Source organism: Coregonus clupeaformis, chromosome 10, assembly GCF_020615455.1.
Source record: "Coregonus clupeaformis isolate EN_2021a chromosome 10, ASM2061545v1, whole genome shotgun sequence".
NCBI lineage: Eukaryota > Metazoa > Chordata > Actinopteri > Salmoniformes > Salmonidae > Coregonus > Coregonus clupeaformis.
The window spans coordinates 58,471,296-58,492,971 of NC_059201.1; the positions used below are offsets into that span (position 1 = coordinate 58,471,296).

The 21,676-nt window shown below is 42.2% G+C and overlaps 1 protein-coding gene across 1 annotated transcript in view; it reads right to left on the reverse strand.

Moving 5' to 3' along the window:
- The window catches only part of pigu (phosphatidylinositol glycan anchor biosynthesis, class U), a 39,007-nt gene that overhangs the window by 15,576 nt on the left and 1,755 nt on the right, over window positions 1-21,676 (reverse strand). The window contains exons 2-7 of the mRNA XM_041888814.1: window positions 19,868-19,932; window positions 19,698-19,757; window positions 19,353-19,415; window positions 3,279-3,388; window positions 2,898-2,998; window positions 2,716-2,813 (exon numbers count right to left, since the gene is read on the reverse strand). Coding sequence (XP_041744748.1) covers window positions 2,716-2,813; window positions 2,898-2,998; window positions 3,279-3,388; window positions 19,353-19,415; window positions 19,698-19,757; window positions 19,868-19,932 — 497 coding nt within the window. The remainder of the gene's footprint in view (window positions 1-2,715; window positions 2,814-2,897; window positions 2,999-3,278; window positions 3,389-19,352; window positions 19,416-19,697; window positions 19,758-19,867; window positions 19,933-21,676) is intronic.

The following is a 21,676-nucleotide window of genomic DNA, read 5'->3' on the forward strand; positions in this document are numbered from 1 at the left end:
GTATGGTGTTCTTTGGATGCAACTCAGCATTCTTTGTCCTCCAAACACGACGAGTTGAGTTTTTACCAAAAAGTTCTATTTTGGTTTCATCTGACCATATGACATTCTCCCAATCCTCTTCTGGATCATCCAAATGCACTCTAGCTAACTTCAGACGGGCCTGGACATGTACTGGCTTAAGCAGGGGGACACGTCTTGCACTGCAGGATTTGAGTCCCTGGCGGCGTAGTGTGTTACTGATGGTAGGCTTTGTAACTTTGGTCCCAGCTCTCTGCAGGTCATTCACTAGGTCCCCCCCTGTGGTTCTGGGATTTTTGCTCACCGTTCTTGTGATCATTTTGACCCCACGGGTGAGATCTTGCGTGGAGCCCCAGATCAAGGGAGATTATCAGTGGTCTTGTATGTCTTCCATTTCCTAATAATTGCTCCCACAGTTGATTTCTTCAAACCAAGCTGCTTACCTATTGCAGATTCAGTCTTCCCAGCCTGGTGCAGGTCTACAATTTTGTTTCTGGTGTCCTTTGACAGCTCTTTGGTCTTGGCCATAGTGGAGTTTGGAGTGTGATTGTTTGAGGTTGTGGACAGGTGTCTTTTATACTGATAACAAGTTCAAACAGGTGCCATTAATACAGGTAACGAGTGGAGGACAGAGGAGCCTCTTAAAGAAGAAGTTACAGGTCTGTGAGAGACAGAAATCTTGCTTGTTTGTAGGTGACCAAATACTTATTTTCCACCATAATTTGCAAATAAATTCATTAAAAATCCTACAATGTGATTTTCTGGAAAAAAAATTCTCAATTTGTCTGTCATAGTTGACGTGTACCTATGATGAAAATGACAGGCCTCTCTCATCTTTTTAAGTGGGAGAACTTGCACAATTGGTGGCTGACTAAATACCTTTTTTCCCCACTGTACATACACTGCTGTTCTGGTCTCCTCTCCTTCATTTGCATTGATTTGGAGAAAAAAACTTGAAAGTTAATTATTAGGCTGCCTTTCACCTGGTCAGTTCTTACAGATCAGGGCAATGAAGTAGAGAAGGCAAGGACGATTTTTTAATATGTTCACCAGGGGTGCATCTCAATAGTCCAAAATGGCCTCCTCTCGACTCTGACTTCTTCAACTGCATTGAACTGAAAGCATTGGCTAGAACCCATATGGTGGACGCCTACCAACCAGGGCCCGGTTTCCCGATAGCGATGGAACTTAAGTGTTTTTTAAATTATGTTTTCTCCCTTTTTCTCCCCAGTTTCGTGATATCCAAATTGGTAGTTACAGTCTTGTCCCATTGCTGCAACTCCTGAATGGACTCGGGAGAGGGGAAGGTCGAGACCAATGCGTCCTCCGAAACACGACCCTGCCAAGCTGCACTGCTTCTTGACACACTGCTCACTTAACCCATAGGAAACACTGTACAACTGGCGACCATGTCAGCGTGCATGCACCCAGCCTGCCACAGGAGTCGCTAGAGTGCGATGGGACAAGGACATCCCGGCCGGCCAAACCCTCCACTAACCCGGACGACGCTGGGCCAATTGTGCGCCGCCTCATGGGTGTCCCGGTCGCGGCCGGCTGCAACACAACCCGGGATCGAACCCGGGTCTGTAGTGACGCCTCAAGCACTGTGAGGCCGGCTTCAACAATACTGACGACGGATCAGCTCCTAGAGAGATATTATCACCTATGGCTGCAAATATTGAGACGGGTTATTCTAATGCTTACCCTATAATAATGCACTAAATCAAGATTTGGCACATCATTGCGCACATGTTAGGCTACACCCATATGGTGGAAGGCTAAGTATATTGAAGCACAAAATTAGACAGTAGCCAAATAAAACTCAATTGAATGAACATGAAATTGATTTCAATATCATTGGAATATATAGGCCTATAGCCTATACTGTAGGTAGTCATCTCTGATTTCATTTGTGACATCTTTTATTCTTCACTTGTTTGTAAAAATTGCAAAGATATTGGCAACTTTGTATTTGTAGTCAACTTCTATGTGAAGTTATCGGCGGTCACAGAGAATGAAAAACACTGATTTCTATGTTTAGCAGAGATCTTGTATATAAAGTGACACGGGAAGGCAAAAAAAGCATCTAATGTTGCACTTAGCTGTTCTACGATTGGTCTGAGGCAGGCATTTGATTACAAGCATTTTCAAGTGCAACGTTAAATGGATACTTCCCCAGAGTCAGATGAACTTGTGGATACAATTTGTATGTCTCTGTGCCTAGTATGAAGGAAGTTAGAGGTAGTTTTGCGAGCCAATGCTAACTAGCGTTAGCACAATGGCTGGAAGTCTATAGGTATCTGCTAGTATGCTAGCAGATACCCATAGACTCCCAGTCATTGTGCTAACACTAGGTAGCAATTGCACTAGCGCCATTACCAACTTACTTCATACCGTACGCAGAGACATAAAAATGGTATCCACGAGTTCATCCGACTTTAATAACGATGTTTTTGGGAAACAGTTCCGAGATTTAACAATGCTGCTACAAAAGGTTCTAACGATGAACTTAGCCTTAAGATACTTTTGGGAAACCGGGCCTAGGACTTAGCTTTCACCTGCCCAGTTTTCATGTCTGTGCATTTGAAGGTAAGGCAACAAGGGGAGGAAGCCATTTTGGACTATAAAGACATATCACTGACGGAAACTTGTGAAAAGTGAGGCCAACAGTCTTTCAGCTGAGTCATACGAACGTACCTGTAGTAGGTAGAGCAGTGCTGGGGCAAATAGTGTGAGCGGGTAGATTGACTGGTATGTCGCCAAGGCCAAGAATATTGCACTCATCAAGGCACTTCCTTCAATATCAGAGAAAAATGTAGTTATTGACACGACAAATAAATACATGGTTTGGGTGACACCATTTGTTGCTGTACACATACCTTTTATTGTACAGAGAATGAAGAGTGCAATGACTGCATTGTTAAGCCCACAGGTTGACTTTGCCACACAGGAGAGGATCGTGAAAGGGTTCAACAAGTAACTGCAGGGAGAGAGAGCGAAAACAAAAAAAGGTCATCATTAGGTTGTAAATGCTTTGTTTACCAAAACTGGCGGACACCCATAGGTTTCAAGGAGTGATTGTGTTGCTGTGCATCTCTAAATGTTGACACTGCTGTTCTTTGAGCTAGCCAGGTGGAGTAGGGTGAAGTTCACCCTGGATGTTGATCTAGAGTCAGTTTTGTGTTTACCCCTCTAATGGACTTGGTCAGGACTGGGGAAAAGTAAGCTGATCCTAGATCTGTGCCTTCTCAGGTACTTACAACATGGCCACCTTCAGAGGGATGTAGTACATCTCTTTGGGCGTGCGGAAGAGCTGCTGGCAGTTCAGAGGATAGCGGTTAGCCTCCAGGGCGTACTTCTGTTTCCTGAACTGGAGCAAAAACACACACCACATGAAGTGCTACCACTAGCTCGTTGTCGTCTTGCCTGTGCATGTACAGTATGTATAGGCATCTCAAAATGGGGGTGTTTCTCAGTATGCATACTACCGTGCTCCACACTCATGCTTGGAGTGCATTCTTAGAGGACCTTCTCTTGAGTACATTCTTGTGAGGATGAGAGAGTGTGGAGAACGCATAAAACATTACATTTGAGCTGCACTCGCCCTACTCTATTACCTCACGCCAGTGATGTAGTACTCGAGTGTCTTGGTCTTGTCTCAGTGTCGGATACATTTTTACTCTGTCTTGACTCTGTCTCGGACAGTAATTTCTTCCCGAGATCAGCGGAGTAAAATACTCACAGTAATTATCAGCTTCCATTCAGTCAGCGCATAAAACTGCTTTGCCATCTTATCACCTATTGAAACCTGGGCCTCCTACTTTACTCGTACTTCACTCTCGTAGTTTGAGAAACAGACGTCTCACAGGTCCTCAACGCCTCTTCACGGTTGACGTTGAGACTAGTGTTTTGCAGGTACTATTTAATGAAGCTGCCAGTTGAGGGCCTGTGAGGCGTCTGTTTCTCTAACTAGACACTAATGTATTTGTCCTCTTGCTCAGTTGTGCACCAGGGCCTCCCACTCCTGTTTCTATTCTGGTTAGAGCCAGTTTGTGCTGTTCTGTGAAGGGAGTAGTACACAGCGTTGTACGAGATCTTCAGTTTCTTGGCAATTTCTCGCATGGAATAGCCTTCATTTCTCAGAACAAGAATAGACTGACGAGTTTCAGAAGAAAGTTATTTGGTTCTGGCCATTTTGAGCCTGTAATCGAACCCACAATTGCTGATGCTCCAGATACTCAACTAGTCTGAAGAAGGCCAGTTTTATTGCTTCTTTAAATCAGCACAACAGTTTTCAGCTGTGCTAACATAATTGCAAAAGGGTTTTCTAATGATCAATTAGCCTTTTAAAACGATAAACTTGGATTAGCAAACACAACGTGCCATTGGAACACAGGACTGATGGTTGCTGATAATGGGCCTCTGTACGCCTATGTAGATATTCCATTAAAAATAAGCAATTTCTAGCTACAATAGCCATTTACAACATTAACAAATGTCAACATCAAATTGATCAGAAATAGTGTAACTTCAATTAACAAAAAAATTGCTTTTCTTTCGAAATAAAGGACATTTCTAAGTGACCCCAAACTTTTGAACGGTAGTATATGTCAACTGTTAGATGGATGTGTGTGTGCGTTTGTGTGGGAGTGTAGGTGTGTACGTGTGTGTTTGTGTATATGAATGGGAGTGTGAGAGAAGAGTGAGGGATGGTGAATATGTGTAGGAGGGTGGGAGAGAATGGGTGTGGATGCATAGGGTATACAGTACCAGTCAAAAGTTTGGACACACCTACTCATTCAAGGGTTTCTCTTTATTTTTACTATTTTCTACATTGTAGAATAATAGTGAAGACATCAAAACTATGAAATAACACATATGGAATCATGTAGTAACCAAAAACGTGTTAAACAAATCAAAATATATTTTATAGCCACCCTTTGCCTTAATGACAGCTTTGCACACTCTTGGCATTCTCTCAACCAGCTTCACCTGGAATGCTTTTCCAACAGTCTTGAAGGAGTTCCCACATATGCTGAGCACTTGTTGGCTGCTTTTCCTTCACTCTGCCAACTTATCCCAAACCATCTCAATTGGGTTGAGGTCAGGGGATTGTCGAGGCCAGGTCATCTGATGCAGCACTCCATCACTCTCCTTCTTGGTAAAATAGCCCTTACACAGCCTGGAGGTGTGTTGGGTCATTGTCTTGTTGAAAAACAAATGATAGTCCCACTAAGCCCAAACCAGATGGGATGGCGTATCGCTGCAGAATGCTGTGGTAGCCATGCTGGTTAAGTGTGCCTTCAATTCTAAATAAATCACAGACAGTGTCACCAGCAAAGCACCCCCACACCATAACACCTCCTCCTCCATGCTTTACAGTGGGAACTACACATGCGGAGATAATCCGGTCACCCACACCGCGTCTCACAAAGACACGGCGGTTGAACCAAAAATCTCAAATTTGGACTCCAGACCAAAGGACACATTTCCACTGGTCTAATGTCCATTGCTCGTGTTTCTTGGCCCAAGCAGGTCTCTTCTTCTTATTGGTGTCCTTTAGTAGTGGTATCTTTGCAGCAATTGATTCACACAGTCTCCTCTGAACAGTTGTTGTTGAGATGTGTCTGTTACTTGAACTCTGTGAAGCATTTACTTGGGCTGCAATTTCTGAGGCTGGTAACTAATGAATTTATCCTCTGCAGCAGAGGTAACTCTGGGTCTTCCATTCCTGTGGCGGTCCTCATGAGAGTCAGTTTCATCATAGCGCTTGATGGTTTGTGTGACTGCACTTGAAGAAACTTTCACAGTTCTTGAAATGTTTCATATTGAGTGACCTTCATGTCTTAAAGTAATGGACTGTCGTTTCCCTTTGCTTATTTGAGCTTTTCTTGCCATAATATGGACTTAGTATTTTACCAAATAGGGCTATTTTCTGTATACCCCCCCTACCTTGTCACAACACAACTGATTGTCTCAAACGCATTAAGAAATTCCACAAATTAACTTTTAAGAAGGCACACATGTTAATTGAAATGCATTCCAGGTGACTACCTCATGAATCTGGTTGAGAGAATGCCAAGAGTGTGCAAAGCTGTCATTAAGGCAAAGAGTGGCAATTTGAAGAATCTCAAATATAAAATATATTTTGATTTGTTTAACACTTTTTTGGTTACTACATGATTCCATATGTGTTATTTCATAGTTTTGATGTCTTCACTATTATTCTACAAATGTAAAAAATAGTAAAAATAAAGATAAACCCTTGAATGATTAGGTGTTTCAAACTTCTGACTGGTAGTGGTACAGTCGTGGTCAAAAGTTTTGAGAATTACACAAATACAAATTTTCACAGTTTTGATGATGGCAATTTTCATATACTCCAGAATGTCATGAAGAGTGATCAGATGAATTGCAATTAATTGCAAAGTCCCTCTTTGCCATGAAAATGAACTTAATCCCCAAAAAACATTTCCACTGCATTTCAGCCCTGCCACAAAAGGACCAGCTGTCATGTCAGTGATTCTCTCGTTAACACATGTGAGAGTGTTGACGAGGACAGGGCTGGAGATCACTCTGTCATGCTGATTGAGTTAGAATAACAGACTGGAAGCTTTAAATGGAGGGTGGTGCTTGAAATCATTGTTCTTCCTCTGTTAACCATGGTTACCTGCAAGGAAACACGTGCCGTCGTCATTGCTTTGCACAAAAAGGGCTTCACAGGCAAGGATATTGCTGCTAGTAAGATTGCACCTAAATCAACCATTTATCGGATCATCAAAAACTTCAAGGAGAGAGGTTCAATTGTTGTGAAGAAGGCGTCATGGCGCCCAAGAAAGTCCAGCAAGCGCCAGGACCGTCTCCTAAGGTTGATTCAGCTGCGGGATCGGGGCACCACCAGTGCAGAGCTTGCTCAGGAATGGCAGCAGGCAGGTGCGAGTGCATCTGCACGCACAGTGAGGCGAAGACTTTTGGAGGATGGCCTGGTGTCAAGAAGGGCAGCAAAGAAGCCACTTTTCTCCAGGAAAAACATCAGGGACAGACTGATATGCAAAAGGTACAGGGATTGGACTGCTGAGGACTGGGGTAAAGTCATTTTCTCTGAATCTCCTTTCCGATTGTTTGGGGCATCCGGAAAACACCTTGTCCGGAGAAGACAAGGTGAGCGCTACCATCAGTCCTGTGTCATGCCAACAGTAAAGCATCCTGAGAACATTCATGTGTGGGGTTGCTTCTCAGCCAAGGGAGTGGGCTCACTCACAATTTTGCCTAAAAACACAGCCATGAATAAAGAATGGTACCAACACATCCTCCGAGAGCAACTTCTCCCAACCATCCAAGAACAGTTTGGTGACGACCAATGCCTTTTCCAGCATGATGGAGCACCATGCCATTAGGCAAAAGTGATAACTAAGTGGCTCGGGGAACAAAACATCGACATTTTGGATCCATGGCCAGAAAACTCCCCAGACCTTAATCCCATTGAGAACTTGTTGTGGATCCTCAAGAGGCGGGTGGACAAACAAAACCCCACAAATTCTGACAAACTCCAAGCATTGATTATGCAACAATGGGCTGCCATCAGTCAGGATGTGGCCCAGAAGTTAATTGACAGCATGCCAGGGCTGATTGCAGAGGTCTTGAAAAAGAAGGGTAAACACTGCAAATATTGACTCTTTGCATAAACGTAATGTAATTGTCAATAAAAGCCTTTGACACTTATGGAATGCTTGTAATTATACTTCAGTATACCATAGTAACATCTGACAAAAATCTCATAACACTGACGCAGCGAACTTTGTGAAGACCAATACTTGTCATTCTCAAAACTTTTGACCACGACTGTATGTTTGGCGGGAATGAATGACAATGGATGAGTAAGTTGATGGCTGGATGGGTGTAAGAGTGTCTGAAGGGTAGGAAGGGTAGAAAAAGATGGGCGGTCGGGACAAGCTTGACTTAGGTGGGCAAGGATGGGAGGTTGGGACAAGCATGGTTTGGGTGGGGGTAAAGGGGGGAGAAAACAGGGAGGGGGAGGTGGATAGGGATGGGTTTGGCTTGGGAGAGAGAGAAGGATGGATTTAACTATACTACAATGTAATTGAGTTTAGTGTCTTGCAAATCTGCTGTAAAATGAATGGGTTTTGGACAGATTAGGAGAGGATGTCGAGTTATTATTATTATTCCTTGTTTGTCATTATAGGTAAGATTCAATGTTGGCTATTGGTGAGAGGGGCTCTGTCCGAGGGATTGGGATGAGGTGACATCAGACAGTTTTCTGAAGTGTGTGTGGGGCCTCCACTCATCTCACTTCAGACTCTCCCCAAGTAGACCCCCACCAACCACTATATTTTAATTTAATTTACAAGGTAATACAAACTGACCACAATACTTAAGTGGCAGTCTTTCTCCAATGTATGTACAATGACATAATCCACAGACGTTTGGGCCATTAAGAGAGGAGTTGGAGCTTAAAAGCCCTAAAAAGTGATAGCGCCTCAAAGTGCAAAGTAGTACTTTGCTTTTCTGTTAAATGTCTGCTCAACCCATATGCTCTATATATACACAAAAGTATGGACACCCCTTCAAATTAGTGGATTTGGCTATTTCAGCCACACCCTGACAGGTCTATTAAATTGAGCATCCCCATGCAATCTCCATAGACAAACATTGACAGTAGAATGGCCTTACTGAAGAGCTCAGTGACTTTCAACATGGCACCGTCATAGGATGCTACCTTTTCAACAAGTCAGTACGCCAAATGTCTGCCCTGCTAGAGCTGCCCCGGTCAACTGTTAGTGCTGTTATTGTAAAGTGGAAACGTCTAGGAGCAACAACGTTCAGCCGCGAAGTGGTAGGCCACACAAGCTCACAGAATGGGACCGCCGAGTGCTGAAGCGTGTAGCGCGTAAAAATGGTCTGTCCTCACTACCAACTTACAAATTGCCTCTGGAAGCAATGTCAACACAATAAACTGTTCATCGGGAGCTTCATGAAATGGGTTTCCATGGCCGAGCAGCCGCACACAAGTCTAAGATCACCATGCACAATGCCAAGCATCAGCTGGAGTGGTGTAAAGCTCGCCGCCATTGGACTCTGCAGCAGTGGAAACGCGTTCTCTGGAGTGATGAATCGCATCACCATCTGGCAGTCTGACTGACGAATCTGGGTTTGGCAGATGCCAGGGGAACGCTACCTGCCCCAATGCATAGTGCCAACTGTAAAGTTAGGTGGAGAAGGAATAATGGACTGGGGCGGTTTTTCATGGTTCGTGCTGGGCCCCTTAGTTCCAGTGAAGGGAAATCTTAACGCTATAGCATACAATGACATTCTAGACGATTCTGTGCTTCCAACTTTGTGGCAACAGTTTGTTTCAGCATGACAATGCCCCCGTGCACAAAGCGAGGTCCATACAGAAATGGTTTGTCGAGATCGGTGTGGAAGAACTTGACTGGCCTGCACAGAGCCCTGACATCACCCCCATCGAACACCTTTGGGATGAATTGGAATACCGACTGCGAGCCAGGCCTAATCACCCAACATCAGTGCCCTACCTCACTAATGCTCTTGTGGCTGAATGTCCCCGCAACAATGTTCCAACATCTAGTGGAAAGCCTTCCCAGAAGAGTGGAGGCTGATATAGCAGCAAAAGGGGGACCATCTCCATATTAATGCCCATGATTTTGGAATGAGATATTTGATGAGCAGGTGTCCACAGACTTTTGGCCATGTAGTGTACTTCACCTTCGATGGCCACTGGCACGCTGGAGAAGTGTGCTCTTCACGGATGAATCCCAGTTTCAACTGTACCGGGCAGATGATAGACAGTTGTGGGCGAACGGCTTGCTGATGTCAACGTTGTGAACAGAGTGCACCATGGTGGCGGTGGGGTTATGGTCTAAGGCATAAGCTACAAACAAACACAATTGCATTGTATCAATAGCAATTTGAATGCACAGAGATACCGTGACGAGATCCTGAGGCCCATTGTCGTGCCATTCATCAGCTGCCGTCACCTCATGTTTCAGCATGATAATGCACGGCCCCATGTCGTAAGGATCTGTACACAATTCCTGGAGGGAATGGAGGGAACGTTGGAACATAGCGAAATTACAGTTAACGAAAATGGATGCTTAATCCAGTATAAACTAATGTATAGAATGTATTACACAAGGGAAAGAATTCATAAATTCTACAGCACAACAGCAGAGTAACGTCTTAAGTGTAAAACTAATAATGACTCAATAATCCATGCCTTCTGGGAATGCTATAAAGTCCAAAAGTTATGGGCGGAGTTAGAAGGTTGGTTGTCAGAAGTATTACAATATAAATGTACTTTTAATCCTTCTGTCTGCATATTTCAAGACATGGCATATGAGGGTGCAGTGAGATACCCGATGGGTTGGACCATACTTTTCTCTTCAATCATCTTGAAAAAAACATATACTAAAAAACTGGAAATCAACCAATCCCCTATTGTTAACACAATGGAAAGGTCAAATGCTTTATCATCTAAAATCAGTGGTTCCCAACCTTTTTTCCTTGGAGACCCCCCTACTTGTATCTAAGAAAAGCTGAGCCCCCCACACACCAAAATAATAAAGTGATTCAAAAATGTAAATCAATTATAGTTTTTCTTTCCTTTTCTCTTTGGTTTGCCCTGGTTATCTTTGTGTATAATAATAATGATTCATTATCAGCGTCTCTCCCGAGTGGCGCAGTGGTCTAAGGCACTGCATCGCAGTGCTAGCTGTGCCACTAGAGATAGCCGGCCGCAACCGGGAGACCCATGGGGCGGCGCATAATTGGCCCTGTGTTGTCCAGGGTAGGGGAGGGAATGGCCGGCAGGGATGTTGGTAGAGCATGGTGTTTGCAACGCCAGGGTTGTGGGTTCAATTCCCACGGGGGGCCAGTAGGAAAAAAATGAAATAATGTATGCACTCACTAACTGTAAGTCGCTCTGGATAAGAGCGTCTGCTAAATGACTAAAGTGTATGTAAATGTAATAAGTAATTAACAGCACCTATATAGCTCTGTCCTAGATCTCCTTCAGACCAATTAACTGAAACGGGGCAGTTTGTTGCATACACATATGCACATCATGTGAACACTGGTTTTGACACAGCTATAATGTATGTGTTATAAAAATAACAATAACAAACATTAAAGTTACAATCAACTTTTTCCTTCCTTAAAAACCTAAATGGCCACCTTGGGTCTGCATACCTCTGACCAGGGATGGGATGTCAGGTGTGATGCTAGTGACAGCCAGCCTAAAGTCCAGGTGGACATCGATCCTGTTACGGGCTTTTGTTTTTATTGTTCCAAGCGCACTGAAGGCCGTCTCAGACAGGTACGTAGTGCTGAATGGTAGAATAACCCTTGTGTGTCTGGCCAGTCTGGGTGGAACAGCGTTTCCTTTGACAATCCAAAACCTTTTGTATCCGTTCTCGTGGAAATATTTATTTGACACAGAATCGGCTTGAAGGTCAACAGGCTCAACTTCACAGCCGAGGTCAGACTGCCAGTTTCGCACAAAAGCGTCAAGAGCGTCTTTGCACTGCATGACGTTTGATTCAGGACCCTGGATCCGCTTGTTTGTCTCATTGTAGAGAGTGAATGTATCCGCTAGGTATGCCGTTTTGATCCAAAACGCATCACTCAGCTGTTCGCACAGTGGTCGATTATGATCTTGCAAGAATTCCTTTATTTTTTTCCTGCAGTTCCATAAAACGCACAAGCACTTGATCACGTGACAACCAGCGTACCTCTGTGTGTAACAGCAGTGTTTGATGCGCTTCATCCTCACACAGCTGGGCAAACAGTCTCTTGTTAGTAGGGCGAGCCTTAATGAAGTTCACAACTTTAACAACAGTTGCCAAGGTGTTACTAAGGTCTTCCGAAAGTTTTTTACTGGCCAATGCTTGGCGATGTAGCATGCAGTGGAAAATTGCACACCCCGGGGCTTTTTCCTTCAAATCGGCTGTTATATCCCTTGGTTTTGCCCATCAACGCTGCAGCCCCATCAGTGCAGCATGCAACAATATTCTCGTAGGGCAGATTGTTGGACGAGAGATAGGAGTCCATAACAATGTCTTGTTTCAAGTCATCACCGTCAACATATTGCACATAACCGATGAGCACGGATTCGTCTGACACTGTTGTTGTTTCATCCAACTGAATGGCAAAGGGAACATTCCTAAGCTTCTCGTGCAGCTGGTTTTGACAATCTCCAGCCAATTTTATAAATTCTGTCTTTGACAGTGTTGTCAGAGTGGGACGGTTCTCACTTTATCCACCACCTGTGGGCCACACAGCCTCTCTACAATTTTCAGGCAGGCGGGTTTGATTAGCTGCTCTCCAATATTGTGCGGCTTTTTAGCCTTGCCAATTAATAGCGAACACTCAATGACGCCTCCGTGGCTCTGTGTAAATCACTGCCTGCTCTTTCAAATGCTTTTCTGATGTCTGTGGATCTTTTTGATAGTGCCAACTGCTTCTTCCTCTCAAAAAAATCCTGACCTTCACCAATAGTCTCCTGGTGTTTTGTTTCCTGGTGTCGTTGCATTTTGCTTGGCTTCATGCTGTCATTAGCTAGCTTCTCGACACAAATTACACATTCCTGTCCTGTCCTTCAATAAAACCGAAGTTAAGATAACTCTCGAGATATAGCCTTACTTTCTTTTTTGATGATGAGTCATCAGCACTTTAAGGTTTCTTAGACATGTTGTTTTATTCATAAAATAGTGATGCTCTGACTGCAGGAAAAACGAGCTGCTAGCTGAAACTGATTGAGCACGGGTCATTGACGTGCACATTTCCCCCGGGGAATGGCCTTGGCATTGCAAGCATATGATTTTTAATAACATTTGAAAATGTATAAATTTTTCAATGAAATTATAGTGGAACATTTTATGCATGTTTGACCTCAAAGCAAATGAGATCACACACCACCCCCCCGGCATGTATTATGGTAAGTCAAATGTTAAATTGAATCTCATTATGGTAAGTGGTGAAATAGGTATAGCTAGTTATAATTGCAATGGTTTAGCAGATTAATTAAAAAAGATGATCTGTCTTTACCTGGCTAAAAAGAGAAGGAACATAATATCTATTGTTTACAGTAAACTCACTCTACAACTATGGATGAGATGGTGTGGAAAAAGAACGGAGGGAGAAATGTATCTCTGAACATGGGCAAAGAAATTCAAAAGGGGTGATGATATTATATTAATTAACCCAAAAAATTATCAGATTGTGCAAATTGTCCAAACAGATTTGCAAGGAAGGTGGATCCTTTTAAAAATGCTAGTGGACGACAAATACATCTGTCTCATTAATCTATATGGTCCAAATAATGATGAGCCACACTTTTGAAAATATTTATAACAATCTATCGAGCTCGCAATCGACAAACAAGCCAATTATGTTGGGATATTATAACATGGTTTTAATTACTAATACAATTGCTCAGAGAAAGATTTTGTTTAACAAGTAATCATTTTTTTCTCAAAAAGGTAGGGGTCAAAATTGACACCCCTAAGGATTCTTATAAATAAAGTAGTCCATTTTTGCTTTTGGTTCCATATTTATTTACATTATACATTTTAGTCATTTAGCAGACGCTCTTATCCAGAGCGACTTACAGTTAGTGAGTGCATACATTTTTTCCATACTGGCCCCCCGTGGGAAACGAACCCACAACCCTGACGTTGCAAGCGCCATGCTCTACCAACTGAGCTACACGGGGCCATTCCTAGCACACAATGACTAAATCAAGCTTGTCACTCTACAAACTTGATGGATGCATTTGCAGTTCGTAATTATCCATAATCATGGTAGCACCCACATCAATGTTTTGAAATATTATATTCTTATTTAAAATAAAAGTGACTCAAATTACACAATACAATATTTACCATTCCTTTCTATTGGGCACAAAACAATCAAAACAAACTGCAAATGCATCCAATAAGTTTGTAGAGTCACAAACTTGATGTAGTCATTGTGTGCTATGAATATGGGACCAAAGACTAAACTTTTGACTACTTTATAAGAATCTTTAGGGGGTGTTAATAATTTTGACCCCTACCTTTGAGAAAGAAAAGTATTACTTGTTTAACAAAATCTTTCTCTGAGCAATTGTATTAGTATAAAATAATTTCCCCATTTATTTGAGCACACAATAGCTCAGTATTTTAATTATTTAATTTATATAGTCATGATTGTTCATCTTTATTAAGGGTGTCAATAAATTCAGACCCCACTGTGCATGGAGGTATAATCAAGCTAGTCGTCTTAAATACTTTGTGTCCTCCTCACTGGCACCAAAACTTTAAGAAGTGTTGATAGGGGCCAGAATGCGATCAGACCATCATCTAATTGGTATCCACATCAATCTTAGAGCATTTCCAAGTGGGAGGGGATATTGGATATTTTATCAAAGCCTACTGGATGACAATCTGTTCTTAACCCAGACAAAATAAATGTATGACTTTTTACTGCATAACATCGGTACAGCAGATCCCCTTATTGCATGGGACACTTTCAAAATGTGCCATCAGAGGCCATGCAATTCAATACTGATCTTAAAAAACTAAAAAAATGTAGGTCAAAAGAGATTAGACTAACAAGGGAAATAGAGGAACTAACATCACAAGTGGAAGGCAATAAAAACGGTACCACAGAAGCACAGAATAGGTTAGAGGAAAAACCAAAATAACTGGAGAAACGTATTCAAGAACGATCAAGTGTAGCCTTGATGACAGCTTTGCACACTCTTGGCATTCTCTAAAACCGCTTCATGAGGTAATCACCTGGAATGCATTTCAATTAACAGGTGTGCCTTATTAAAAGTTAATTTGTGGAATTTCTTTCCTTCTTAATGCGTTTGAGCCGATCAGTTGTGATGTGACAAGGTAGTGGTGGTATACAGAAGATGGTATTTTACCAAATAGGGCTAAGTCCATATTATGGCAAGAAAATATCAAATAAGCAAAGAGAAACGACAGTCCATCATTACCTTAACACATGAAGGTCAGTCAATACGGAACATTTCAAGAACTGTGAAAGTTTCTTCAAGTGCAGTCACAAAAAACATCAAGCGCTATGATGAAACTGGCTCTCATGAGGACCGCCACAGGAAAGGAAGACCCAGAATTACCTCTGCTGCAGAGGATAAGTTCATTAGAGTTACCAGCCTCAGAAATTGCAGCCCAATAAATAAAGTAAGAGACACATCTCAACATCAACTGTTCAGAGGAGACTGCGTGAATCAGGCCTTCATGGTCGAATTGCTGCAAAGAAACCACAACTAAAAGGACACCAATAATAAGAAGAGACTTGCTTGGGCCAAGAAACACGAGCAATGGACAATAGACCGGTGGAAATTTGTTATTTGGTCTGGAGTCCAAATTTTAGATGTGTGTTCCCAACCGTTGTGTCTTGGTGAACGGATGACCTCCGCATGTGTGGTTCCCACCGTGAAGCATGGAGGAGGAGGTGTGATGGTGTGAGGATGCTTTGCTGGTGACAAGGTCTGTGATTTATTTAGAATTCAACGCACACTTAACCAGCATGGCTACCACAGCATTCTGCAGCAATACGCCATCCCATCTGGTTTGCGCTTAGTGGGACTATCATTTGTTTTTCAATAGCACAATGAACCAAAACACACCTCCAGGCTGTGTAAGGGCTATTTAATAAAGAAGGAGAGTGATGGAGTGCTGCATCAGATGACCTGGCCTCCACAATCACCCAACCTCAACCCAATTGAGATGGTTTGGGATGAGTCGGACAGCAGAGTGAAGGAAAAGCAGCCAACAAGTGGTCAGCATATGTGGGAACTCCTTCAAGACTGTTGGAAAAGCATTCCAGGTGAAAATAGTAAAAAATAAATAAAAACCCTTGAATGGTGTGTCCAAACTTTTGACTGGTACTGTATATGGGGCATACAACCATCTCAGCTCTGCCAATTTTGCTGCGATGAGAAAGAATCATTAGATCACTTATTCTGGTATTGACCCCATGTAGCTTGTTTCTGGTCACAGGTTCAGGAGTGGCAATTTTTTGGGGGAAAATATATACAAATAGCACTATTGGGCAATTTGTAAAGCCATCAATTAACAATATACAGTGCATTCGGAAAGTATTCAGACCCCTTGACTTTTTCCACATTTTGTTACGTTACAGCCTTATTCTAAAATTGATTAAATTGTTTGTTTTTTCCCCCCTCATCAATCTACACACAATACCCCATACTGCCAAAGCAAAAACTGGTTTTTAGAAATGTTTGCAAATGTATAAAAAACGGAAATATCACATTTACATAAGTATTCAGACCCTTTACTCAGTACTTTGTTGAAGCGCCTTTGGCAGCGATTACAGCCTTGAGCCTTCTTGGGTATGATGCTACAAGCTTGGTACACCTGTATTTGGGGATTTCTACCATTCTTCTCTGCCAATCCTCTCAAGCTCTGTCAGGTTGGATGGGGAGCGTCGCTGCACAGGTATTTTCAGGTCTCTCCAGAGATGTTTGATCGGGTTCAAGTCCGGGCTCTGGCTGGGCCACTCAAGGACATTGAGACTTGTCACGAAGCCACTCCTGCGTTGTCTTGGCTGTGTGCTTAGGGTTGTTGTCCTGTTGGAAGGTGAACCTTCGCCCCAGTCTGAGGTCCAGATCGCTCTGGAGCAGGTTTTCATCAAGGATCTCTTTGTACTTTGCTCCGTTCATCTTTCCCTCGACCCTGACAAGTCTTCCGTCTGGCCACTCTACCATAAAGGCTTGATTGGTGGAGTGTTGCAGAGATAGTTGTCCTTCTGGAAGGTTCTCCCATCTCCACAGAGGAACTCTGGAGTTCTGTCAGCGTGACCATCGGATTCTTGGTCACCTCCCTGATCAAGGACCGTCTCCCCCGATTGCTCAGTTTGGCCGGGCGGCCAGCTCCAGGAAGAGTCTTGTGGGAGGCCACTGTGTTCTTGGGGACCTTCAATGCTGCAGACATTTTTTGGTACACTTCCACAGATCTGTGCCTCGACACAATCCTGCCTCGGAGCTCTACGGACAATTCCTTCGACCTCATGGCTTGGTTTTGCTCTGACGTGCACTGTCAACTGTGGGAACATTTATAGACAGGTGTGTGCCTTTCCAAATCATGTCCAATCAATTTAATTGACCACAGGTGGACTCCAATCAAGTTGTAGAAACATCTCAAGGATAATCAATGGAAGCAGGATGCACCTGAGCTCAGTGAAGGTCTCATAGCAAAGGGTCTGAATACTTATGTAAATAAGGTATCTGTTTTTTTATTTTTAATAAATTTGCAAACATTTCTAAAAACCTGCTTTCGCTTTGTCATAATGGGGTATTGTGTTTTAGATCGATGAAGAAAATTAATTGAACACATTTTAGAATAAGGCTGTAACGTAACAAAATGTGGAGGAAGTGGTCTGAATATTTTTGACATTTTAGTCATTTAGCAGACGCTCTTATCCAGAGCGACTTACAGTTAGTGAGTGCACACATTGTCATATTGGCCCCCCGTGGGAAACGAACCCACAACCCTGGCGTTGCAAGCGCCATGCTCTACCAACTGAGCTACAGGGGATCCTGTACTAATACTCTTAGCGAAAATATTAATCTATAATTTACAATCTGTGGATACTATGAGATGAGAAATGTATAGAATTCATGCAAAACATCACAGCACAGTTGAAAGATATGTGGCAGATAGAAATCAATAGAGAAGTCTATGGAGATAGGTGGGATGGGCTGAGAGTAGCTGAGGGGTGGGATTAAAAGCTCCTGAGCTGTAATACCTAGGACTGAAAACATCATATCACGTATACCAGATATGTAGGAGTATCATTTTATGTGTAATGTGTATATCAAACTGTATTCCTATCATGTAATACTGTGTATAAAAGTACCATGTATGTAAAGTGTATGAATAATGTGTCACCAGCAGTGTCACCACACTAGGGCCCTACAAAAATCTATTGTTGCAGAAAGCGTGGACAGGTTCACAGAATCCAGATATTAAAAATGGAATTCAACAATATTCAAATGTATTGAACGTAGTAGGAAATTCATTAATTTTCCCAAGATTACCATAAGACATTAACAAAATGCATCAATGATATTTTATTTTCCTTCAACTTTCTGAAAAGGCTGTGTGGGCGCGTTTGTCTATGTGTAGCCGTTAGCAATGAGGCTAATGTAATGACAGCTGTCTTCTGGTAGATGAAATGGCTTTACCAAAAACCTTCTCAATTAAATGTTAACTACAAAGTAGCCTATACCTACCTGGCAGAATGACATCATGATTATTTGCATCAATCCAGACGCCATTTGTTTAGCAAAATCTGCAATCACCTTTATTTTATCAGGGAGTCACATGAGAGCTACAGAAACATTGCTAACCAAACAACGGTCTCTGGCTGGTGCGCAGTTGAATTAAAGGGCAACAAAAACGTCTTACATTTTTCCGAAACCTCATAAGTGGTCTCCTGATGTGGTTTAAACATCCAATTTGGTTGTTTTAGAATTTTTTTAACGAAGTGTGATTTTGAGAGTGAACCTGAAAAGACGGTAACCTGGAAAAATTCAACGGAGAAAACGGAATTTGGGAAAAAACTGAATCAGGCAAAAAATTTAACTGATTTTACAGGACCCTACCACACAAAGTATTGTTTCTGTACCCATAATGCAACAGAAAAGTCAAAAGTCTCTGGGCTTGTTCACTGCAGGCGACTGCTGACTGACTGATCTACAAATCGCCTTGCATCATAAATAACTACTTATTATTTAAATAACTACTTATTATTATTTGTAGTTTAAGTCAGTCACAATTTACCCAGAACACATCACTGATTTTATGCTCTCTAACACCCAATCCCAGGGCATCTTGAAACAGCAGAAAGACACCACACCAACCACTACACAACGGCTGTGACTGAAGTCTCCTGCAACGTCCTATTTTAGTCCGCATTTTGGATACGTGAGAATAGAACATTTTGTAGTAGAAGACATTTCTCCCCCCCAAAAAAGCGTGCTTTAATTACCAGGATGTCATAATCATTTCAGCTTTTTATGTAGTATGAATTTGCTGCACACTTGAGGAAGTGAATAGACTTTTCAGACCCATGTTTCTCACAACAGCTGAAAACCAGTGATGTAGGGTAAAAATAATAGGTGGGTAAACACTGATCTCCGTTTGCTGTAAGTCAAGTAAAACTAGTAAAGTAGGGCGTGCAGACATGCATGATATCCTACCATGACACAGTTTATCATCATGAACTGCATAATATTTATTTTGTCATGATTTGTCACTTACCACAATTTTGTTGTAGTCCTTCACTGCTATGTATAGTGCCACCGCAGTTAGCGCATCTGCCATCTGTAGGGCAGGTTGAGAAAGAGAAGAGAACACCATTGACTGAGTATGGGTGGATGTGACCTTTGGGAATCACTCTTATTATGCTCCTCCCCTTCCCTCCATCTGCTCTAGTGGACATTGGTTTCTGTGTAGCATCCATGTAGTCTGTTCCAGCTAATTGTCTACGAGCAAAACTAGCAGTCAAATTCCACTGGACCCTCTATTTGATACAGGTATCAAACTGTGTAGCGATATTATAGACAGTGATATTACTGAATTAGTATATTTAAAGGTTGCACTCACCATAAACACAATCTCTGCATAATCAATAACAAAGTGAAAGAAGTATATAATGAGGGGAGTCTGAAAGAGAACAGATGACCTCATAATTATAAACACTGAATGTATTAATGTATGAAGCAGCACATTGTGATACAATGTTACTAGTTGAATGGAATGGGGAGGAGACTGACCTCATGGAACACATCCCCTGCATATGGCGATACACCCAAGTCCAGGAGAGCCAGGCCTTCCACAACTACAAATAACAAACCATAAAGAATCTATAGTGCATCTTGTGTCCACATTGTTCTCAACCCTGATAGCTGGGGGTAGTTATTTTAAGCCCAGAAACTGGTCCTGAACATTACGTAATAACTCTAGTGCAATATCATAAACACAAAGCCAAGCCACATTTAAATCTAGAGGCTATTAAAAGGCTTGACTTGCACAAGCTAATGTACTGTTTGATTAATAATTAATTATGGGTACTAGCCAAGTACCTCAACTCCTCCACAGAGTTGAGCGCAGACTCGTTTTTTATATTTTTTATGAACCTCTGACTCGCTATGCAGTCGATACTTCAAAAATGTACATTCTTAAACCCTTACAGTGTACCTATGTTTGTCCTCTGTTGTTCAAATCAAATTGTATTTGTCACATACACGTGTTTTAGCAGATGTTATAGCGGGTGTAGCGAAATGCTTGTGCTTCTAGCTCCGACAGTGCAGTAATATCCAACAATTTCACAACATATACCCAATACACACAAAACTAGTAAGGAATGGGATTTAAGAATATATACATATATGGACAAGCAATGACATTTTTACATTTTTACATTTTAATCATTTAGCAGACGCTCTTATCCAGAGCGACTTACATGAGCAATTAGGGTTAAGTGCCTTGCTCAAGGGCACATCGACAGATTTTTCACCTAGTCGGCTCGGGGATTAGAACCAGCGACCTTTCAGTTACTGGCACAACGCTCTTAACCACTAAGCTACCTGCCGCCCCAGTAATGACAGAGCGGCATGGACTAAGATACAGTAGAGTATTATAGAATAGAATGCAGTACATACATATGAGATGAGTAGTGCAAGATATGTAAACATTAAAGTGACTAGTGTTCCGTTTCTTAAAGTGGCCAGTGATTTCAATAGGCAGCAGCAGCCTCTAATGTGCTAGTGATTGCATGCCTTTCTTTGAACAGAAACTAGTAAAGTGGTTGTATTAAAAAGTATGGATTTCAGCAAACAAAGAAAGGCACGCAACAACAGAGGGCAATCATAGGTACATGGTAAGGGTTTAAGAATGCACATTTTTTGAAGTATCAACTGCATAGCTAGTGATGGACATTAAGTATTTTCGATGAGCCGGCTCATTTGGCTCCCAAAAGGAGTCTTCTTCTTCAGTATATTGGCGATCACACAATTTAATGTGCATCCCGTCACCTACTGTGCGGGATGGAAACAGGATTCCCAAAAAATGAACAAATTACAAAAAATAATAACACAAAAATAAATAAGTAAACTAAAATCAAACAATTTCTGTTAAAATAAAACAAATCTGATCCCTACACAGGATCAAGGAGAACCTGGGAGGGCGGATCTTCTGGCGCCAGTACCCCTTGCAAGTCTTCATATGCGAAATCCTTAAGTCCCAAAAACTTTTCTGCCGCAGCCACAATCATGTCCAGTTTCTGACATGCTGACCAGACTGCGCGCGTGCGTGCACCATCGCGCACATGTTGATTTTGTCCACCCACACCAGACGCGATCAGGACACGCAGGTTGAAATATCAAAACGAACTCTGAACCAACTACATTAACTTCGGGACAGGTCGAAAACCATTAAACATGTATGGCAATTTAGATAGCTAGCTTGCTGTTGCTAGCTAATTTGTCCTGGGATATAAACATTGGGTTGTTATTTTACCTGAAATGCACAAGGTCCTCTACTCCAACAATTAATCCACAGATAAAAGGGTAAACCGAGTTAGT